Genomic DNA, 20,119 nt, shown 5'->3' on the forward strand with positions numbered 1-20,119 from the left:
CCACAGCATTCTTTCACCTAATTATTTCAAATGGCTCAGTGACAGCTGGATTAGCTGGCTGAACATCCTGCATTTCGTCGTGTCCCTGGACTTTGACAGAGAAGCCCGGGCCATATATTTACCCTCGCTCTATTGATCACTAGCCTGTTTAACAAGCCAAACCAGGAAAGGGTGCCGTTTGCTCAACAGTGAACCTTTCCACATGCGTCTGAGCAAATACAGGATTCTGCAACTGATGTCTGACATAAGACTTGATAACGCGTGTCAACAGCATGTTGCGCGCAAAACTGGAATCACATTTGTTAATATTTGATTGATGAGCTGCGTGTGGAGAGATTGATAAGCCATGTGAAGAGTGATTGATAAAACGGAGATCGGCACATGAGGCCTGATGGACTCTCACATCACATTATTTCCGCTGCTCTTCGTCCTGACACAAAATAACAGAAACACCAGTGACCTACCTGATGATGTGATGTCGTCACGGTCCAGGAGAAATGCAGATCCCAGAGCGGACAGCCAACCCAGTGAGGAAATGAGGAGGAAGAGGAGGAGGATGGAGGGGGAGGAGGAGGCGGCGGCCATGATGCTGGAGAGAGAGACAGAGAGACAGTGAAGATAATTATCAGCGAGACTCCATGATGACATACCCATGTGAAACACCCTCGTTCCCTCGCTCTTTCTCCGTCTCTCTCGCTCTCTCTTTCTCTCTGTCCTGAGAGCGCAAATTGTGGCTGCCATTTATTTTCAGCTGGCCTGTGTGAAACCTAACACGGGACAGGGCATAATTAATGATCATGCTATGTTGCTGCTGCTATGCTCCACAGTTGCATGCATGAAACATGTTGCCCAGTGAGCTGATTCTGACACATATGTTTTGATTGTTACTTACTGGGTCACTGATAGAGTAAACTATACAACTAAGGTGCCAGTGAATGACAGTACCAGTGCACAATTATGATATCCTTCATTCTTCATTTGACAAGTCAGTACAGGGCATTTAAAGTTGTTCAGACCAAATGTTCCTATATATCAAATTTGCCCCCAAGGACCTGCGAGGATTTTGCTGATGATAACATACAGAAATGCATGACTGTCTATACTGTAGGTTGAGAGATGACAGCTGGGAGAGTGAAACATATAATCAAAATGTCATTACTCTAGGCCATGTTACACAACTCAAGAACCGGTATATGAACAGTGCTTCATAAAATTGCATCAGAATAACTAGGCAAATAGGCCTAGTTATAATAAATCCTCTGCAAATAATCCTCTGCAAATAAATCCTAAGTTGACAAAGAGTAGGTGTTCAAGCATCACCTTCCGTACCAAAATATAAGACAGTAAAAGTATAGAAAGAGTTCTTGGCAATGCCTGTTGTGACCAACAAGGTCACATTTTCTCCTGTGCCACATGGCCCTTCTAAAACTAAAATAGCATTTCCCAACAAAGTATTTAACACACAAATGTGGTGACAGCCTCTCTCATCCAGGCAATCCACCTCAAACTAAAATAGGATTTCTGTATATGGCCTGTGATACAGAAACGCAGTGACAAACGGTTGCTGGTCAATAAGGTGGTGTTGGTGGACAGGTTCTACCAGTCAAGACCAACCTCTAAATATAGGCCAAACTCTCTGTCCGCACCCTCGGCTATTTACAGCTGTGTCTCCGCAAACTCGCTGCACAGAAAACAACCTGGGACCTGCAGAGAGGAGATCATTCTTCTTATTCCCTGGCTTTTACAGAGGCTTTGATTGTAACGTCACCAGTGGTGTATTTTGAGCAAAGAAGGGGAGGGGGACTTACTAAGAACAACCTTTAGGAACAAACATAAGGCTATAGTGACTCTGAGCTATATATCAAATTCTCCTTTAGGTGTTACGGGATAAAAACACTTGGTTGGACTAAGATTTCAGACTTTTTTGAAGATTGTTTTATGGTTCTATGGTATTTTTACTTTGTTAGTACACACTGGAGTACACACTGTACAGAAAAGAGAGCGTATGACAAACAACGTGAACCAAATTCAAATGTTCATGCTGAGCCGCTCTTGATGATTTACAACATTTTTTTAAACTATAGAGCAACAGCGTATGGCCATTTCAGAGGAATTTTCAAGATCAGAGATCTTGGATACATTGCAGGTCCTAGTCGCACAAAAATGCTGGGGGAAAAGTTAATGAAGTGTTGGTGTCATGCCACATATCATATAGTGGTATCAAAGTAAGCGCCCCAACCATGCATGCATTCTGCATTAATACTGCAGCATTAAAAAAAAAAAAAGCAACTATGCGTCAACAGTGCAAATGAATGATACAATGATTACATCTGCGCAATTCACAAATGGCAATTTAAATTTGTTACTTGTAGATGAAAAAACGGGACTCCTCCCATTGTCCCCATGTAACCTGAGGCACTGAGTCATACAAAGATATTCAGTTAACATAAACATGTGCAGTGGTGTGTGTGCATGCATGCCAAGTGTCCACAGGCCATAAGGCCAAGGTATACAAGGATTCGGGGCTGGAGAGTTGAGAGTGTCAAGAGAGTGTCAAGCAGCAAGGCTTGTTTGACCTAACAATCCTAAATCAATCACTCCTTATTTCCTGCAATCTAGCTCTCTCCCCAAGTTTCTTCTTATATAAATCTCAGACCTTATCTTGCCCTCTCTCCCTTCAATTCTAACAATCTTTCATTCTAAAATAAGGATTAAAAAACATGCCATTTTTCTCCCTTCATGAAAATACCATTATTATGGTGAATCAGCAACACTCCGACGAGCACTTTCGCACCACTTTTCTTTTTAATCGTCAAGAAGGGCTCCAGTTCTTTGCTCTTCTTTCTTTCTACATTGTCTTTCCTTCCAAAGCCTAACATTCTTTAATCAGTGTAGAAACCCAAGTCCCATAAAAGAAGCCAAGCAGCCCCTCCATTCCAACATGTGGCCTCATGTTAATCCCTACGCTACTCTCCACTCTCTTCTCCCCCTCTATCATGTGAAAGCGTCTGTGAAAGCTCTGGCAAGGCTCGGTGCTTCATCTCCCTCTCCTGCACGTTTCTCCCCCATTCCTCTCCTTTTCTCAGCCAATTACAGGCCCTCACACTAGCGGGAAGACTGTCTAAGCCAATCAGAAAAGAGGGAGGTTCAGCCCTGGCCTCCTGGGGTCCCTTGGTAAACATTTAAGGCCTCTGTGGTCAACCCTCCTCCCACTACCTCTGCCCTAACACACACACACACACACACACACACACACACACACACACACACACACACACACACAACATGAACACATCGCACACACAAACTCACATACTAAAAGACACACATCTAAACTTGCCACCCCACAGCCAACACCATTCCTCCCACATGTTCCCCTGGATGTCTGTTAATCATCAGTGTTTGTTCGACAGGAGCGGGCAAGGAGGAGGTTAGGAGAGGATATGAGGGTGAAGTGAAAGTAAAAGAAAGGTTAGGGGGTGAGAGGTCACTTCATCGCTTTGTGTTAGTCCCTTCCACGGCCTCACCAGGCAGCACACACACACACACACACACACACACACACATACACACACAGGGTGATGTGGCAAGGCCAAGTTGAGGTTGCTCCAAAAAGAAAGCAGTGAGAACCAGCAAGGCTCCTGCGGTGTCTACTGTATAATATTCTATATTTGCTGCACATTCACCGCCTCTCTTTGGCCGATTAATGGACACTGCTTGTGTTTTTAGTTAGAATTTACTTATTTACTTAGTTTTGTTTTATCTATGTCTGGAGCCAGGCAGGTGAAAGGTCAAATTCATGAGGAGAGAGAGGAGAGGAGAGAGATCCTTTGGAAACACAAACATGCTGGTTTCATTTGATGTCTTAAGGGGTCAACTCTAAATGTCACAAACACGCTTAGCCATGTTGAGGTATGGAAGAGTTAAGAAGATATTAAATCAGCATCTAAAACAGAATTCAAAGATTGGAATTTGAGATAATTTAACAGTGTATCTGGAATATAGATGTAGCCATCAACTGCCATTTTCTTTTACAATGCAGCATGCAACAGTGAACTATTGCTGCTGCACTATCTTTCTGTCCCCAATACGGATTGTTTCAAATATTGTTCTCTTTTCAGACAACAGTCATTCCAGTTTTGTATAACAATATGCCTATTCGCTTCCAGTTTGCAACATAGAACAGATTGCAGTGGTCATTGCAGTTCTACTGAAGCTCTGATACAGGACAAAGGTCTGGATGAGAACCACAGCTACTGCAGATACTGTTAGGCAAAATCAGAACATTATTATGACCTTGCAGACTTTAATGAATCCAGAAGCCCATGGTGGTTTCTTTGTATTATTAGTCCTTTTGCAGGTTTTTCAGACTGTCAAACTGTTTTGAAGTTCGACAAGCTGCTGGGCATTCTGGTCACAGTGGAAGTATGACACTCTGAATGATGATGAGAGGGGGAGAACATAATAAATTGTAAGAGACCTTTTTCTCTCTACCTTTTCTTCCTGAGGTGCTGTGTTTTGGTTTCCTTTAAAATCACTGATCCAGTGCCTGCATGCATATATTGTACAGATTGTACCAATATGAAACAGTGAGCAGTCCTCTATTTCAAAAGAACCTTGGAATAACTTGCCTGAAGAAACACCATTATTCAACACTGTACTGTCTTTTAAGATACAATTGATTAATTTGCATGCAACTAATAACTTGCTGCAATTGTTGATTTGTTTGACAGATTCCAATATGGTTTCTGAATATTGCTCAGTGGTCTTTAATAAGCCTGCAGTATCAGCTGTCCTTTGGACCTCAATTCTGTGGTTTATGAACCTGTAGCGTTATTATTATTATTGTTAGTTTTATTATTATTAAATATTTTATGGAAATATGTGTTGTAATGATAGTACTGCTGTTACAAGTCAAATAAGCCTGTTCTGCTGACTTAGCCTTAAAGAGTCTTCCTTTTCTAATAGATGATGGTTTGTTATTATAATTGTTTTGTACCTTCTATTCTACAGCACTATTGTGACTGTTGACGAGTGCTAACAAGCAACAAGAGAGCTATGAGATGTTTAAAAATTTGAGAAAAATATATTTGTAATATACAAATATATCACCATGTTTATTATGTTAAAGTCGAGATGTAATGAAAAATGCATTTTTAACCCTTGTAGACCACATCCCCGGTCATATTGTGCACCTATTTAACAATATATGCCAAAAAAAATACAAAAAATCTATTTCTTTGTATTCTTATATCAAAATCCAATCATGTTTTCTTCCTGTAAAACAAAATATGCCGTGTGCTTACGTAAGCATGAACCAACCAATTTCAACCAATAATATCATGACATCCACCCATCAATCATTCTTCAACCTCTAGCTAGCCACACCGGTCATATAAAACCGCACTTCACCGTTTCTGGGTCATAGCTGACAGAGCAATATGGAGAGAGATAGGAAGAGATGTGTGTTTGGATATCAGTGGGCAAAAACTTTGTTTTCATTTCCAAAACAATGTCGCTGAGGTCTAATTCATTCATCTCTACCTTGTCCTCCTCCTGATCTAACAACAGGTGAGGGAGGTGTGTGTGGAGCCAACAGTCCTCTGTAGCTCCGTTTCTCTCTGTAGCTCCGTATCGCGCTAAACTCTAAGCCCCGCCCACTGTTAAATGGTCCAATCAAATGCGAAGGATTTGATTTAAATCCCTCTTGTAACTGTACACCGCTCAAATATTCTGTTTCACTGGGAAATACGTCACAGTACAGAAGCTAAAGACGCTCTAACTTCCGTTTCAGTGGGACTTTAACATCTTGAATAACCTGAAAAAAAACCAAAAACATTTTGAGTCAAAGCTCACCATTCTGTGTGTGGCTGTTTGCTTTGGGCAGGCTGCAAGCAGACATGTAAACATTGACATTATTAATCTATATTCACAGACAGGCATATGCAAATACATACATGCATGCACAAACATGCATACACACACCAAAATGAGGTCGCCCCTTCAATGGGATTATGACCCCATGCTGTGATGAGTGTGTACTCTCAACTCTTGAAGTGTCCGCGTCGCTCTGTGTGGGACACACAGGTTACACAAGCACACTCACACACACTCTAAGATAGGAAGAAGAATGTGGCGCTGGATTGTGGACTAGAAGTTTACATCAGCCTTCTCTCTCTCTCTCTCTCTCTCTCTCTCTCTCTCTCTCTCTCTCTCTCTCTCTCTCTCTCTCTCTCTCTCTCTCTCTCTCTCTCTCTTTCTCTCTCTCTCTCTCTCTCTCTCTCTCTCACAGCATTCCAGTGATATGAGGCAGCCACAGTGGTTAAATGAGTGGAGTCAAGTGCTTGGTGCAGAGGAGTGAGTGACAGAAAAAAGGAGTGAGAAAGAGGTGGGGGTTGGGGATTAAGCAGTAACCTGTCACCATAGGTAAAAACAACACAGCGTACAAAGTTCCCCACCCAACAAAGCTCCTCAGAGGGGGTCAGAGCCTCCAGAACACACAAACTTCAGGACATTAAAGACGTTCTTGGACAAAGACCCATTCAAGTCCCTTGAGTAAGACACTGAACCCCTACAGGGTCACTCATTGTAAATTGCTCTGGATGAGGGCGTAAGCTACATGCCTTAATGTAAATAGTACATATCAAATGTCTGAAAAACTACTTCACTCCATTGTAAAGTGCATCCAATTTTCTACCTTTATTTTTTATAAAGAACTACTGTTATAACACTAGACATATAAGAAAATTATGTGATCATTAGATAATTAAGCAATAACTTAAAGGGGCATTAAGTAATTATGACTTTTATCGACCTCTATTGGTGACCATGGAACTGCAACAACTGGCTCTGGCTCAGCTTACGGTGGCCTGTAATTGACATAAATAAACAAGTCTCATTTTCACAACAGAGAGAGTAAGCTAGCTAATTGGAGCAGAGATCCAACAGCAACTTCTAGTGAAGAGATAATATATCACAATATCAAATACTGTCATGATAATATTACTTACTCCATCACTGAGCAGCTGAAAAAGCCAGAGGGGAGCTTTTGTTCTAAAACTGAGTATGAGCAGGAAAGTGAGTTTTGAAAGCCAGTGATTTCAGCACCTGGCAGAGTAATTGTTGAGTCATTGGTACTGACCCTATCACCCCTGCAGATATATTATGGTCATTTTGTAATAAATAAAATAAATAAAAATCTTACATACTGCACTTTAATCTACAGAAATGATTTATGAAACTGATCTATGGAATTCAGCCTGCAGCCTTGTTCCTACGACCACAGCACACTGGTATCAATAACCACTATATAGCACATTTAGAGCATTTTTACAACATTATCAAACATTAAGAGATTCATTAAGATTTGGGTGCTAATTTAATAATTCTGTTCCCTCTGGTAATAAAAAAAAAATAGTTCCCTATTGCCATAAACATCCTTCCTTCCTTCATTCCATTCAGAGTTCATTTGAGATAAAAGATACAAGTTTGGTCATGAGCAAAGGATAAATTCCTCATTTTGCTTGCTACCCCTCCACTCCAGATCAGCACCGCTGGAGCTAGTAGGGATTAAATGCCTTGCTCAAGGACACTTCAGCAGGGTGGATGCTTGCTATCACAGGGGATTGATCCCGAGCCCTCCAGCTGAAGGACGTCTCCCTAATTACTACTCCACCCTGCTGCGTATTTGAATCAATCCTTGGCATGGACATATGCCTTTAGTCCGGTTGTGTAATGTTGAGTAGTAAAAGGCTGTAGATTAGTCTTTTGGTGACTTTAGAGGTTCTCTCCCAGGTAAGTGGAGGGTAAAGTGCACCATACATGGTGCTATGACGTGGTTCTTAGCCATTATATTGCATTAGTCTTTCCCATTGGTGCTTCTATGCTCTCTCTCTCAGTACTCCTCACCCTCTTCGTGCCTTTCCATTCCTTTCCTCTTTCCCTCTCTCTCTTCCACGGGGTCTATCTATCATTATGAATCCTCTACCACTATTGGGGGCTAAAGTGGAATTAATGGAAGATGTGAATCAATACAGTATGACCCCGTTAATTACTCTGGAAACAGGGACTGAATTACTTGCCATGCCTAGTTAAAAAAAAATTCTCAAGCTATTCAAGGCGTAACCTTTTCAAGGAAAGCCAGAGTGAAATTTCTCCAATGGTGGGAGCAAGCCCATATGAATAAAGCATAACTTGTGATTGCTCTGAATAGCTAGAATTTCCTGATTGGTTTGGGAAGAGACAATCGTTGCTGAATTCTTGATTAATGCTTTATTTTGGTATCACCAAAAAAGAACAACTTCAAGGATGGAAGTTACAGGCTGCACAAGTAAGCAAAATGAAATGTAAATTCACGGTGACGTCTTATCTACTTTAATTGGAAAGATTGCACAGAATTACAGTATCTGCAATTAGGTGCAATGTAACAAGGACATGTTTAACACTTTCACTTTCAGTGACAACACACAGTAGGCATTTCACTGTGGGTCAATATTCATAGAAGTCCTTGCACTTGCAATTCACTTCACAGAATGGCTTCAATAACTCCTTGAACTGAGTGGCTACTTGACGCTGCACCCAGGTAAACTTATGCTCCATAATCATAGACGGCCTCTTTATATGATTTCACAGATATCCTGTCTGACAGCGCATCAGAATCGATCCTAACGTTTTAACCAAAAGTTTGTGGATAAAGATACACAAAGCAGGTCAAGGTCCACTGTTGCTCCCCTCAACAATTGCACAAGGATTATGCAAATAGATTTTCTGCCCACCACCACCCCCTTTCTGTAAAGTAAACAAGATTTGAGTAAACATGCCACAGACTTCAACATGAGCCTGCATGTTGCACCAGATACTGATGAAGAAGAGTTCACACTGGCAGAACTGCTCAGGCAAGAGGCGGGGCCCGAAAACTGCTGCGCACCCAGCTGCTCCTAATAGGCTTTGCACTGTTGCATGTATTTATTAACCTGCGGCATGAGTGTGTGTGTGTGTGTGTGTGTGTGCAAGCACAGATGCATGTGTATCTGTGACGGATATATTTTTTTAACATGTGTGCATGTGTGTATGTGTGTCTGTGTGTGCACTCAAAGACATTCAGGTCTGGCCAGTGGATGGCTCTTATGTCTCCTACTCTTATTTCATAAGAGAGAGTGGAAAACTCCGAGTCAGCACACTGGCATGAGAGGAGCCTCTGCTGGAAGCAGATCAGGACACACATCTGCAAACCCAGCTACAGCATGTATGTGTGTGTGTGTGTGTGTGTGTATGTGTGAGTGAGTGTGAGAAAGAGAGAGTGGATGTTTGTGTGTATGCATGTATGGATGTGTGTGCATGTGAGCGTGTGTGTGTGTGTGCATCAGAGCGAGAAAAGAAAGGAAAAAAAGTGCAAGCAGGAGAGATTGAGACCGATAGAGACAAAGAAAGTGTGTGCTGTACACATTTGAAAATTGATCTGTGTGGAGAATGTCATCTCATCTAAAATATATCCAGTATTAGTCTAATAGAATCTGCTATGGCTGGCTGACATACTGTATAATGGTTTGATATGGACCTTACTTTTAAAAACAACAACAATCCTTATAGCAAAGTGACAGTATTTCAGAGTGCCAATAAATAGAAACAAAATCAGGTTTGAGTTCTACATGCCAACTAATTTGGAGCTTCAGTGATTTTACTGTTTTTTACGCCTTGTTGAATGGCACAACTTCATAGCTGAAGGCTGTATAGTTCAATAACTGAATAAATAAGAGTCCTCAGGGATGGGAGGATATAAGATTTTATCGTTTATCGCAATAAAAACACTCAAGATAATTTTATCTTGGTGAATTTCCATTATCGGGATAATCGTGAATATCGTCACGAGCGTGAATATCCTCATGAGTGACTTGAAAAAGCTGTCTAGCTCACTAACGTACAGTCCTATTGATTTTATTTTATTTAAAGAACAGACTCACACAATGTTGCTATTTTTTATTTATTTATTTATCCTTTATTTATGCAGGGGAACCTTATAATTAATGATTACCTTATTTAAGATTGTTTGATTGTTTTTTTGCATTCATTCTGCCGTCCTTGCTGTACCTCTGTCTGTGTGATCTGAAAACAAGTTATTCATTTACTGTGCATTTACAACACATACCTAATTGAACCATGTGAATGCTTGGATATCAGGTTGATAGGTAGATTATTTTTATTAATGGATTTTTGAATCTCATTGTGATTACCTGCTGGGTGTTGGCGAGTCTGAATCTGTCCTTGTTTGTTTTTCACTAAAAAGGATGTTCACAAAAAAACAGATGTCCTATGATGCAATAAAAATATTTGTTTCTTAACAAAATGTAAGGTAAAGTGATTCCAGTATGTTTTAGTGCCATTTTAAGAGTTTTAAGCATATTTTGATGATTATCGGGATAATATCGTGAATCGCAATTATTTTGGCCAGGATAATCGTGACATGAAAGTTTCATATCGTCCCATGCCTAGTCCTCATCAACCCACTCATTGCTTTGAATGACCACTTGTGTAAATGTACAACATGTACCTCTCTAATACACTAAAATCCTGCTGATTCTCCCTCTCTCTCTGACACACACACACACACACACAATGACAACCACACACATCACTGTGTGCACATGTATGTGTGTGAATCTAATGCATTGTAGAGTGATTTTGAGCTGTCACAGGGTGTACAACATAGCATCCGCACTTAATGTTCTATGTGGGAGTATAGTAAACACTGAGACGGGAACTGATGGAAGCAGCGACTCTAAGAACTCCTCGCCTCATCTATTAAAACATCCCTTACTTCAGCTATCTGCCTAGTAGGTGCTATAATGGCTGCCATTGTACAAGTCCCCCATCATGCATTTACTCTGCATTAGTACTGCAGCTGTTACTTTCTCAGATCCCATTAAGCATGGTTCAGTCATATTCAGAATTTAATATGTCCCCTTGAGTGATGCCATCCGGTGGACACTTTTTCTATCTAGTGTTTAACACAGATCTGTGAAATGATGTAGATCAAAAGAATGACGAGAAGAAGTTAACACAATAATACAAATTATTACAACCAAATATATGAAACTGAACGCTACAGCAAAAACCTTTCTTGAAGAATTAATTACCCCCAAGGGCTGGGATAAAAATTTGGCTACAAAATTTGAAGCCAATTTTAGTGGAACCTAATCCAAAGAGCACCTGTTCACCTTTTTTGACACCACCAAGTAGCCGTCCCAACATCTTTTCTGGGATAAAATAGAGTTGAGCTGTATTAAGGGGCAAAACAACCCTTAAAGTAAAACTAAAAAGGCTGTGTTACACACAACTTGCCTTCTTTGAGCCTTCTGACAACTGAAAAGAGAGCAAAATTTGAATTTTCAAACAACTCCTGCCTGAGGCAGAGCTGAAGCAGTCCGCCCATAGTGGCTCAGTTTGCACAGCACACCTCCTCCCTGCACTCCAGCAGGTTACCTGATTAAAACACAGCAGAGGGGGAAAGGTGTTCTCCTGGAATCCTACACTACAACCATTCACCATTTTCCCATTGATGAGGGGAAAACAAACTGCACATGTGAAGCCTTGGCAACTCATGAATGCTGATTTAATGAGTTGTAATGCAAGCAAAGAGGATGAGCAAAGAAAAATACGTTATTTTCATAAACACTACCTACTCACTTCAGCCCATGTTTGATGTTAAACCTTTTCACCATTTCAATTCCATTAATCTGTTTACTGCATGAATAATGCTCCCTTTTAACACCAGCAGGCATATTCACTAAGCTAAAATTGTTTCCCCTATATGTATACATTAATAATTTAAAAAAAAGGCTATGTCAACAATCTAGTAACTATATAAACAATATTTCAGAATACAATATCCTGGTCTTAGGTGTTTACTTCATTCTTAAACTGAAGCTTTCTCATTTAAAAAAAGCAAACTGGTTTCAATCTGAGATTTCATGTTTGACTGTTTGATCCTCTGGGTTTGAGCTTCATGTGAATGCTGTTTAGCAAGGCGTGCAGCGCACAGTAAAATTCCCCAAGAGGTGACATGAACGGGAGAGATAATAGGCTACTAGGTAATTATAGGCAAATCCGTCAAAAATGACCACGGTCATGTCAGTCACCACATCGCACGCCCAGGGTTTCCAGGTACTCTTGTCACACAAACTTGCACCCGTCTTCCTCACAAAAGGGAGGAACAGATGCATTTTAAACACGTTTGAGTTTCTGTGACTTTATGTGTAGCCTATAGTTTTAAGTGCATATTAAGTCGTTATGGTTCATGAAAAGTACCGTGCCTTTTAAGTAAAGTTTCCCGTGCCATGCCTGAGCTGCATACCATCAAACCTAGAGTTTTGGAAATAGGCTACAGACGATTAAAATATCCGAACATGCACTGCATACTGTGTAAAACATAAACACACTTACTTAACTCGAAGTTGTCAGCTGGAAAACTGCAAGGATAGTGCGGATCGACTTTTCAGAACTTGTTCATCTGATGGTCAGCCTGAACACCAACAGGCACGAAAAGTCCTGCTTCTTCACTTCACTTAGGCTACTCGCCAAGTAGTCTGGATCTCTCTTGTGCGTAAAGGACAGATTTTTACATTGCCCACTCATTAGTTTAGGTGTGCCTTTCTTATTGCCGATTATAGTCTATCTGCCGCTCAGTTCATCATCTAGGCTACTTGGAGAGCTACGGACTCTCGTTCGTCGTAAGACAGAACCAGTGTTTCACACGACGGTGAAGCGCCCTCCTCCGCCAAAAATCCAGTCTACTCCATCACACCAGAGTTAAGCAGACCAGGCTAAAAAAAAAATAGGACTACCGGTCAGACCCTCCAAAATAAAATCCCTGTTAAAAAAAAACAAGTGTTGCAACGTTTCTTGAGTAATACAAAGTACCAAAGTGTATTTCAAGAATATAGAATTGTATTATGTAGAAGTGCAGTAAGTGAAAGTACAATGTTTTTTTCCCACTCTTTTATCAGGGAATAGCCTACCATAAACAGTAAAACATTAGGTTTATAATCTGTGTAGAAACTAGGCTATTTTATTTCACTGCATATTTCATGTAATGAGTCCACTGATTACACGTTGTGATTTTTGATGCTCTGTAGGCTACACGCCATTAGTTATGTTGTTTTTTAAGACACTTTTTTCTTTTTTTGGCTTTATTTTGAAGACGAAACGCCCAACTTCTGGCATTATTCTGGCTTGACGCCGCTCTATTCTATCATTACTTTATGAATTATGTTAGTCCAGTACCACACTGTATACATTCTGTCTTAAGATTTTTGAGTCATATCCGCAGTTGAATGCATACCAAATTAGTTTCTAACTTAGTTTCCAATCCTTATGGGTATTTCTTCTTTTTTTTTTTTTTTTAAATGTGACAGCTACCATTTTTTCCTGAAAATCATGAAATAACCATTTGAAAATTAAAATAAGATGCCATGGCATTTGGTCCGTCAAACATGGAGAGTCACACTCATTCAGGGTGGTAGTCAGTGGTAGTCTACAATATTTACCCATACTACAAAATCCTATAGGCTTACTTACTACTTACTTCAATTTTAGGCTACTTAAGATATTTTTAAAATACACAAAAATAGCCAAAAATGTATTTGTACATGCACATGACGTTCAAAACCTATTTTGTGCGCGGGGTAGCTACTAGGCATAATCTACATGTACAAATACGTTTTGTGGCCAAATTTTGTATATTCTGAAACATTTCTTCAAACATAGCCGGGCTGTTCCGAAGGCAAGCAGCGGTGTGAAAGCTGGAGTCTGTGTGGGCTCACGTGGAGGGTCCACTGGAGCAGTGACGCCACCAGAGGCTCGCTCTGAACTTCAGCTGTCAATGAATGTAAACCCCCGACCCAAGGGCCATCAATTTGTATGGACGGCCCGCCCCGACACGTGAGACCAAACACACCCATGCACCCAGCTGTTGCTGCTGGTTTTCAGTTTTTGTGCATGAACTGCATCCGTTAGCCTGTGTAGACCCTGTAATTTCTTTCCTTCTTTCTTGTGTGTGTGTGTGTGTGTGTTTTCTTTAAATTAGTACATTCTTCTATAGGAATACACTTACAAAGCTATACACAATGAAGTAAGATCATAAAGATTTATGTCAGCCTATAAAAGCGAGTTAACTCTATTCCACAAATAAAAAGGTGGGTAAACTGAGTTTAGGTTTAGCCTCCATTGCATTCCAGTTCTTGATTCAATAGTGCAATTGTGTAATAGCGAAATTGAATAGGTAATAAACTGGGATTTATACTGGTATGTAACTGCATGTTGCATAATTACGTGCACACCAGAAACACTAATTCTGTCTACTGGTTACTAAACCAGCATCAATAATATCAACATGGTCTGACTGCTGCAGAAAGAGAGACAACGAAAAAGAAAAAGACGGAAAGAGAGAGAGAGAAACAGACAGACAGACAGACAGAGGGCAGGATTGTCTGTATTTTTCTGGCCCAGTGCCATTTTTCTTTGCTGCCAGAATGCACTGCTGCTGACATAATTTGTGATGCAGAGGGAAAGAGATGGAATTGGCCTGTCTGTATTGAGCGGAGCCGTCCTTGTATTTATACCCCGTCCCCTTCTCGTTTATAGGGTCCACAAGTTATGGCTTGGCTTTCCCTGCTCCTCCGAATACAGAGTGCATAAAATTGCTCTGTGAGGCACCGAGATTGCTCTCATGTAAACGTAAATAAACTATAACTCATATAGCTCAGAGGGAGAGGCTTTCCCACAAATATATTTGATGAGTTTTACAAGTGTTTTTGAGTGTTTGGTATCATCTTTCATATATGCATAGGGATTGTATCATTTCTTAGCCTTATTCCAATTTTTAAACACAAAGTCAAGTCAGGATTAGAATTAGAATTAGTCACCCTAATTTGGTGACCCTACACTGAACTTGAAGCACTTTGTGTCATTAGCCCCCTTTCCACTGAGGGCCAAACCTGGTGCTTGAACTTAGTTCCAGAGTTCCTGACCCCTTTCCACTGGGTTGGCCTGGGCCAAAACAGGGCTAGTCCAGGAACTCAAGCCCCACTACTTGGCCCTTCCAGATCCTCAGGGCCAAAGCTGTTAGCCCTGATGCTTATATATCATCACATTCTACATTTTTTCAAATAGGGGGTGTTGCTTAGTAACGTCTGTAACTGAGTGTAGCCATTCCTACATTAATGAGCATCTACCTGTTAACACTAGGTATGTTAATTCTTAAATCTGCATTACTTTCAGCTGCTATCTTAGAAAAAAAAATACATGTTGCTACATATAGAAAAATTAGACTGTTAAGAGTTGGAAACAACTTTTTAGCCTGATACCGTATATTAAAACCAACACTGGCCTTATTTAGCTGTAAATACCCCAATTACTATCACTTGCTTTCCAAGTTTGACACGAACAGTAGTAAAGGACTAATGTTAAAGGAACAAATGTTAAAGTAAAAAAAAGAACTGCCTTTGCCTACGCAGGCAAGGCAGTTTTTTTTACTTTAACGCCTTCAGTAGGTGTTTAAATCACTGGCCGGCGATGACACTTTGTTTTTTCATGTGAATGATGTTAGCCTCATCCTGCAACCTTCTTCTTTCTGAAAACTTCCCGCCATGTAATTAAAACTAATGTTAACGATTATACTGTACATTTGACAGCAGCGTTGTCTGCCATGTTTGATGACAAGCAGTCGTGTAAGTTAGTTGTCATGGTTACGCATGGACCAGGTTGCTCAGTGGAAACACTTTAACAAGTGTAGCCCAGTGCTTAAGTTCCAGGCTAGAGTTCCAGGGCCAAAGTTCTTGGGCTTTTGGCCTTCAGTGGAAAGGGGGCTATTAATTGCCAAAGAGAAACAATGTAGGCATGTGATTTGGATGTACTACTAAATAGCCCCTGAACATGTCCATGCATTGGTCAATTAGAGGACAGTGAGCTCTGATTGGAGGAGAGCGGGGGCGTCCATTGAATTAGTCCTTTTTTATGGAATACATTCATTCCTCTTATTGTCTGCTCTGCCTCTTCAGTGATCATGTGGAGCTACAACTACGCTAAATTGAATGTGACAACAGTACAAAGCATCCGGCCTACAGATTGATGCCACTGTGCTTGTACTGGAGAGCTGGAACAAATGGGTTTCTTGAAGCTCAGCCATCCTCACAGTGATGTTTGGTCAACACTTTGGTGTCTAAACTGTGTTACTGTTAGATAATGTCACTGATCTTTTGTGTGCCATATACTGGGGTGTTTTATACTTCCTTCTTTGGGTTTTTGAACTTGAACTGTTCCAGCTTGAGACTGAGGCCTATTAAAACACACTGGTATTGCTGTCATGCGTGGAGCCACTAAAAAAGATTTGGAGCCCTGACACATAGTTTAAGAAACTTTGCCATAAACTGAGGTACAGCATTTGCAGACTTCAGATGCACACTGCGTGCTTTTGTTTATGGTTACAGTTACAACTGCAACATGCATTAACACATCTTTCATCAAACCTGCCTTAATCTCACGTGTTGATACGTATATTCCTGGTGAATTTCTTGTTGTTTTCATCAAAATAGCCTCAGGCATAATCTCTGAAATTGCGATAATGTGTTTTTTGATGGTTGTTTTACCAGATTGTTTGCTTGCTGTTACAAACAACCTTATCCATTTCCTAGCCACCTATCTGGGGATATTTGCTTTAGGCAACATAAATCACAGTCGTACTCACATAATTGGTTTTCTGAAATGCTATGTCTTTCAATGGCCATGTAAGTTCTATTCGTGTTTGGTTGTCTGTTTTTATTTTCCACATAATGGAAGAGTGCCCTTTGTGTCATCCCCTTCAAGTCACCTGTAATGCATTTAGTGTGGTTTCACATCGCAAGTGTGGCCATTCACAACTGTGTCAGCAGCCTGCTGCCTATTGGATTAGGATGAAAGAGAGGAGATAGCTACAGGGGTAACACATACACAAACACACATATAGACACACACACACACACACACACACACACACACACACAGGCACACACATGCACACACAACAACAACAGCAGCAGCAAACATAAAGAGGAACCACTTTCTGTCCTCTTGGTTCCATATCTTCTACAGAATCTAACCAAGGCTTGTTTTGTTAAGATCAAACTGGTTCACAAATAATTTACCATTTACGGTTCTAAACCATAAAGCAGTATTACGAGTCCCTAACTTGTCATAGATAAGACAGCAGGAGGTAGGTGGGACGGAAGCAGTGAAGAAGGGAGGAAATTGAAGTGAATTGGTGAGATTGCATGGGATGGGTAAGATCCACAGAGTATCAGCATGAGAGCCCCAGTCAGGTGCAAAACAAGACAATTAAGAGAGACGCTTAGCCTAATCAGTGAATGCATCATGCAAATGATGTTTTTTTTTTTCAGTGCCTGCTTTAATGTTGGTTTTTATCGCAGAATACAAATCAGGGACTTAACTGTGATGAAAAGAAGAGAGCGACAAGGAGTGGGGAGTGAAAATAGAGAAAAAAGAGGGAGGGCAAAGGAGGGAGAGTTGAGAACATTTAGAGAAAGAGACAGAGAGATAAAGAGTTCATTGCATTGATTACTGTATCAACTTTGTGCACTGTGGAGAGCCAAAGTTCATACCTCTCTGTCAAAGTCAAACAATTACTGATACAGCCACATAACACATCTTTACTGGATTAATACAAAAATGTATTTTGTCTTTATTTCTGTAGGTTTACCTATATTATTCACCTTGCAATAACTGCTTTTCTATAGAATCCTAAATGGTGCTTGATCAGTTCAGGTTGATTTGGGAGACTGAAATGAGATGAATGAACCTTCAGGGAAGGACACAAACACAATCGATGCGGCTGGACAGGCAGTGGAGACAGGAGAGCAAATTGATTTTTACTTTATTATCACTAGTTGATGGTGTATTTATATATGTTTACATATTTCTTATGCAGGCACACACTAACAGTGTTTTCAAGAATATGAGCTCAGGAGATGGCATGTATTTTTCTTTTAAAATTTCTGTGCAACATTTAATAAAAAGGACAGTTTCTGTTGCAAATATTCTACCTGGCCAATATTGGTTCTCCAACTTCAATATTAGTGTCTGTAAACCAACGTGAGCCTTGTTGACATAACACAAGAGGCTATACATGTCCAACAGCAAGAAAACATAAGTTTCATTGAAGAGGGAAAACCTCTGGGAATATATAGGAAATACCTCTGCCAAAATGCTCTTCATGTTACATAAGTAAACGGACTAGACGTGCTGCATTGGCCGTGCAATACTGCCTGATTATTTTATCCTATTGGTTCATGGAAGACTGAAGACTTTAGAGACTGAAATCAAAGATCAAGACCTATGCTATATAAAGAACACTTTAAACTGTGCCACAATTAACTATCTCTCTCTCTCTCTCTCTCTCACACACACACCCACACACCTCTATTGCCACTTGGCTTTGCACCAATGTACAACCACCAATGTGATTGTGCCATTCTCCAAATTCTCTCAACATAGGCCTACTGTATGCATCCATTCATGAACCCAGTCATGTGAATAAAAAAACAGAGCAACAAGCTTTGTTTGCAGAGAGTGTGTAAACTTGGACTTGGACTTAAAATAAAAGGCTGGGTTGTTTTCAACTGCATGATGTGTAGGCCATGCTACGTTTCAGGCATTTTTGATACAGCACTAATAAGTATAAGTATAAGTTTAAGGAGCTTTCTCCTGACCACCTTGTTCACTTTAGGAATCTTTGGCCATAAGGTGGAAGTCTAACATTCACATCTGAGCACATTTTGATACAAAATGTAAAGCCTTTTATTCTGTTACTGAGTTCGGGTTTTTTTGATGACATATATAGTATTTCCAAAGCACAAAACTCTGCAGTTGCTATACACATCTTACTTGCACAGTATGCTTCAACTGTCCTCACGATGTTACAGATTTCTAGCGTCTGTAAACTGTCTAGCGTCAGTAAACAAGGGCTTCTTCCTTGTGGGATCATGTCCTAGAGGCCCCTTTCCACGCTGGGAGGAAGAGGCAGCTGGAGGTCTGGTACCCTTCCCCCCCTTCCAAAACACGAACAGGGAACCTCCCCCCACCAAACCCCAGCCTCCATTATGTAGACATGTGCGGATGGTCCACAGTCCACAGTCTAAATAAACAGACCTTGAAAAAGCCCTGTCCCAGCAAGTCCCAGCACCGGATCCAAAGAGCTGTGGCCACAAACCCATAGCAACAAGCCTTCATTCATACATACATGCATTTACTGAATGAGTCGCACTGATAGAATTATTTTCTTGACTTGTGCATTACACATCTCCAGGTCACAGCTTCTCATTCATTCATTCATTCATTCATTCTGTCTGCCAGTGCAAGCAACCTTACAGATCCATCTAAGCCAAGTCTTCAGTGCCAGTCCTTGCAGTGTTTGCTAGAAACAGGTCTTTTCCTCCACTGGCTCCAATAGGATCACAGCATAATAACAAAGGATTTGTCATTCTTACTCCCTGCATACCTGCCCTAAAGATGGGTTCCCATGCTCTACATGGACATGCATTTAGACACATGTGGAACTTATATCTTCTAAATGTGCAAAAGTACAGGATTTTTTTTTTTCAAACTTCTCACTCACTGGACTTTTAAAATACATATTTTTAGTATTTAGGAGGCCCATTGTTGAATGTGCTCCACCTTCATTGTTGGACATTCAATGCGAGTACACACACACTCACAAATACACACACACACACACACACACAGCATTTGTGGGTAAATAGTTGAGGCAAGTGAGGACCAAAGAGACAGACATCCTGTTTACAGAGAACAGAGAGATGTGTAGTGAGATGAAAGGTCCATTTCTGTTACTCACACACACACACACACACACACACACACACGCACACACAAACTGTCTAACTCCTCCATCATTTCCCTTTAAATTTCACCAGAAAAAAAAATCTACGCTTCACCAGTATTCAGGCTGGACTTAATGCACCTAAATTGCACCAATCATGGTCCTATTCTAAATTTGTATCTCTATGAAAATGATTATTGAGATTAAGGAACCTTTTGAAGGAAGGGTTGGTGGGAA

At 40.6% G+C, this 20,119-nt stretch overlaps 1 protein-coding gene across 1 annotated transcript in view; it reads right to left on the minus strand.

Annotated features, from left to right (window-relative positions):
* ghra (growth hormone receptor a) overlaps positions 1 to 20,119 on the minus strand; it is a 51,737-nt gene that overhangs the window by 19,325 nt on the left and 12,293 nt on the right. The window contains exon 2 of the mRNA XM_071894754.2: positions 465 to 589. Coding sequence (XP_071750855.2) covers positions 465 to 585 — 121 coding nt within the window. The 5' untranslated portion in view covers positions 586 to 589. The remainder of the gene's footprint in view (positions 1 to 464; positions 590 to 20,119) is intronic.

Source organism: Centroberyx gerrardi, chromosome 8 (genome assembly GCF_048128805.1).
Source record: "Centroberyx gerrardi isolate f3 chromosome 8, fCenGer3.hap1.cur.20231027, whole genome shotgun sequence".
Lineage (NCBI taxonomy): Eukaryota > Metazoa > Chordata > Actinopteri > Beryciformes > Berycidae > Centroberyx > Centroberyx gerrardi.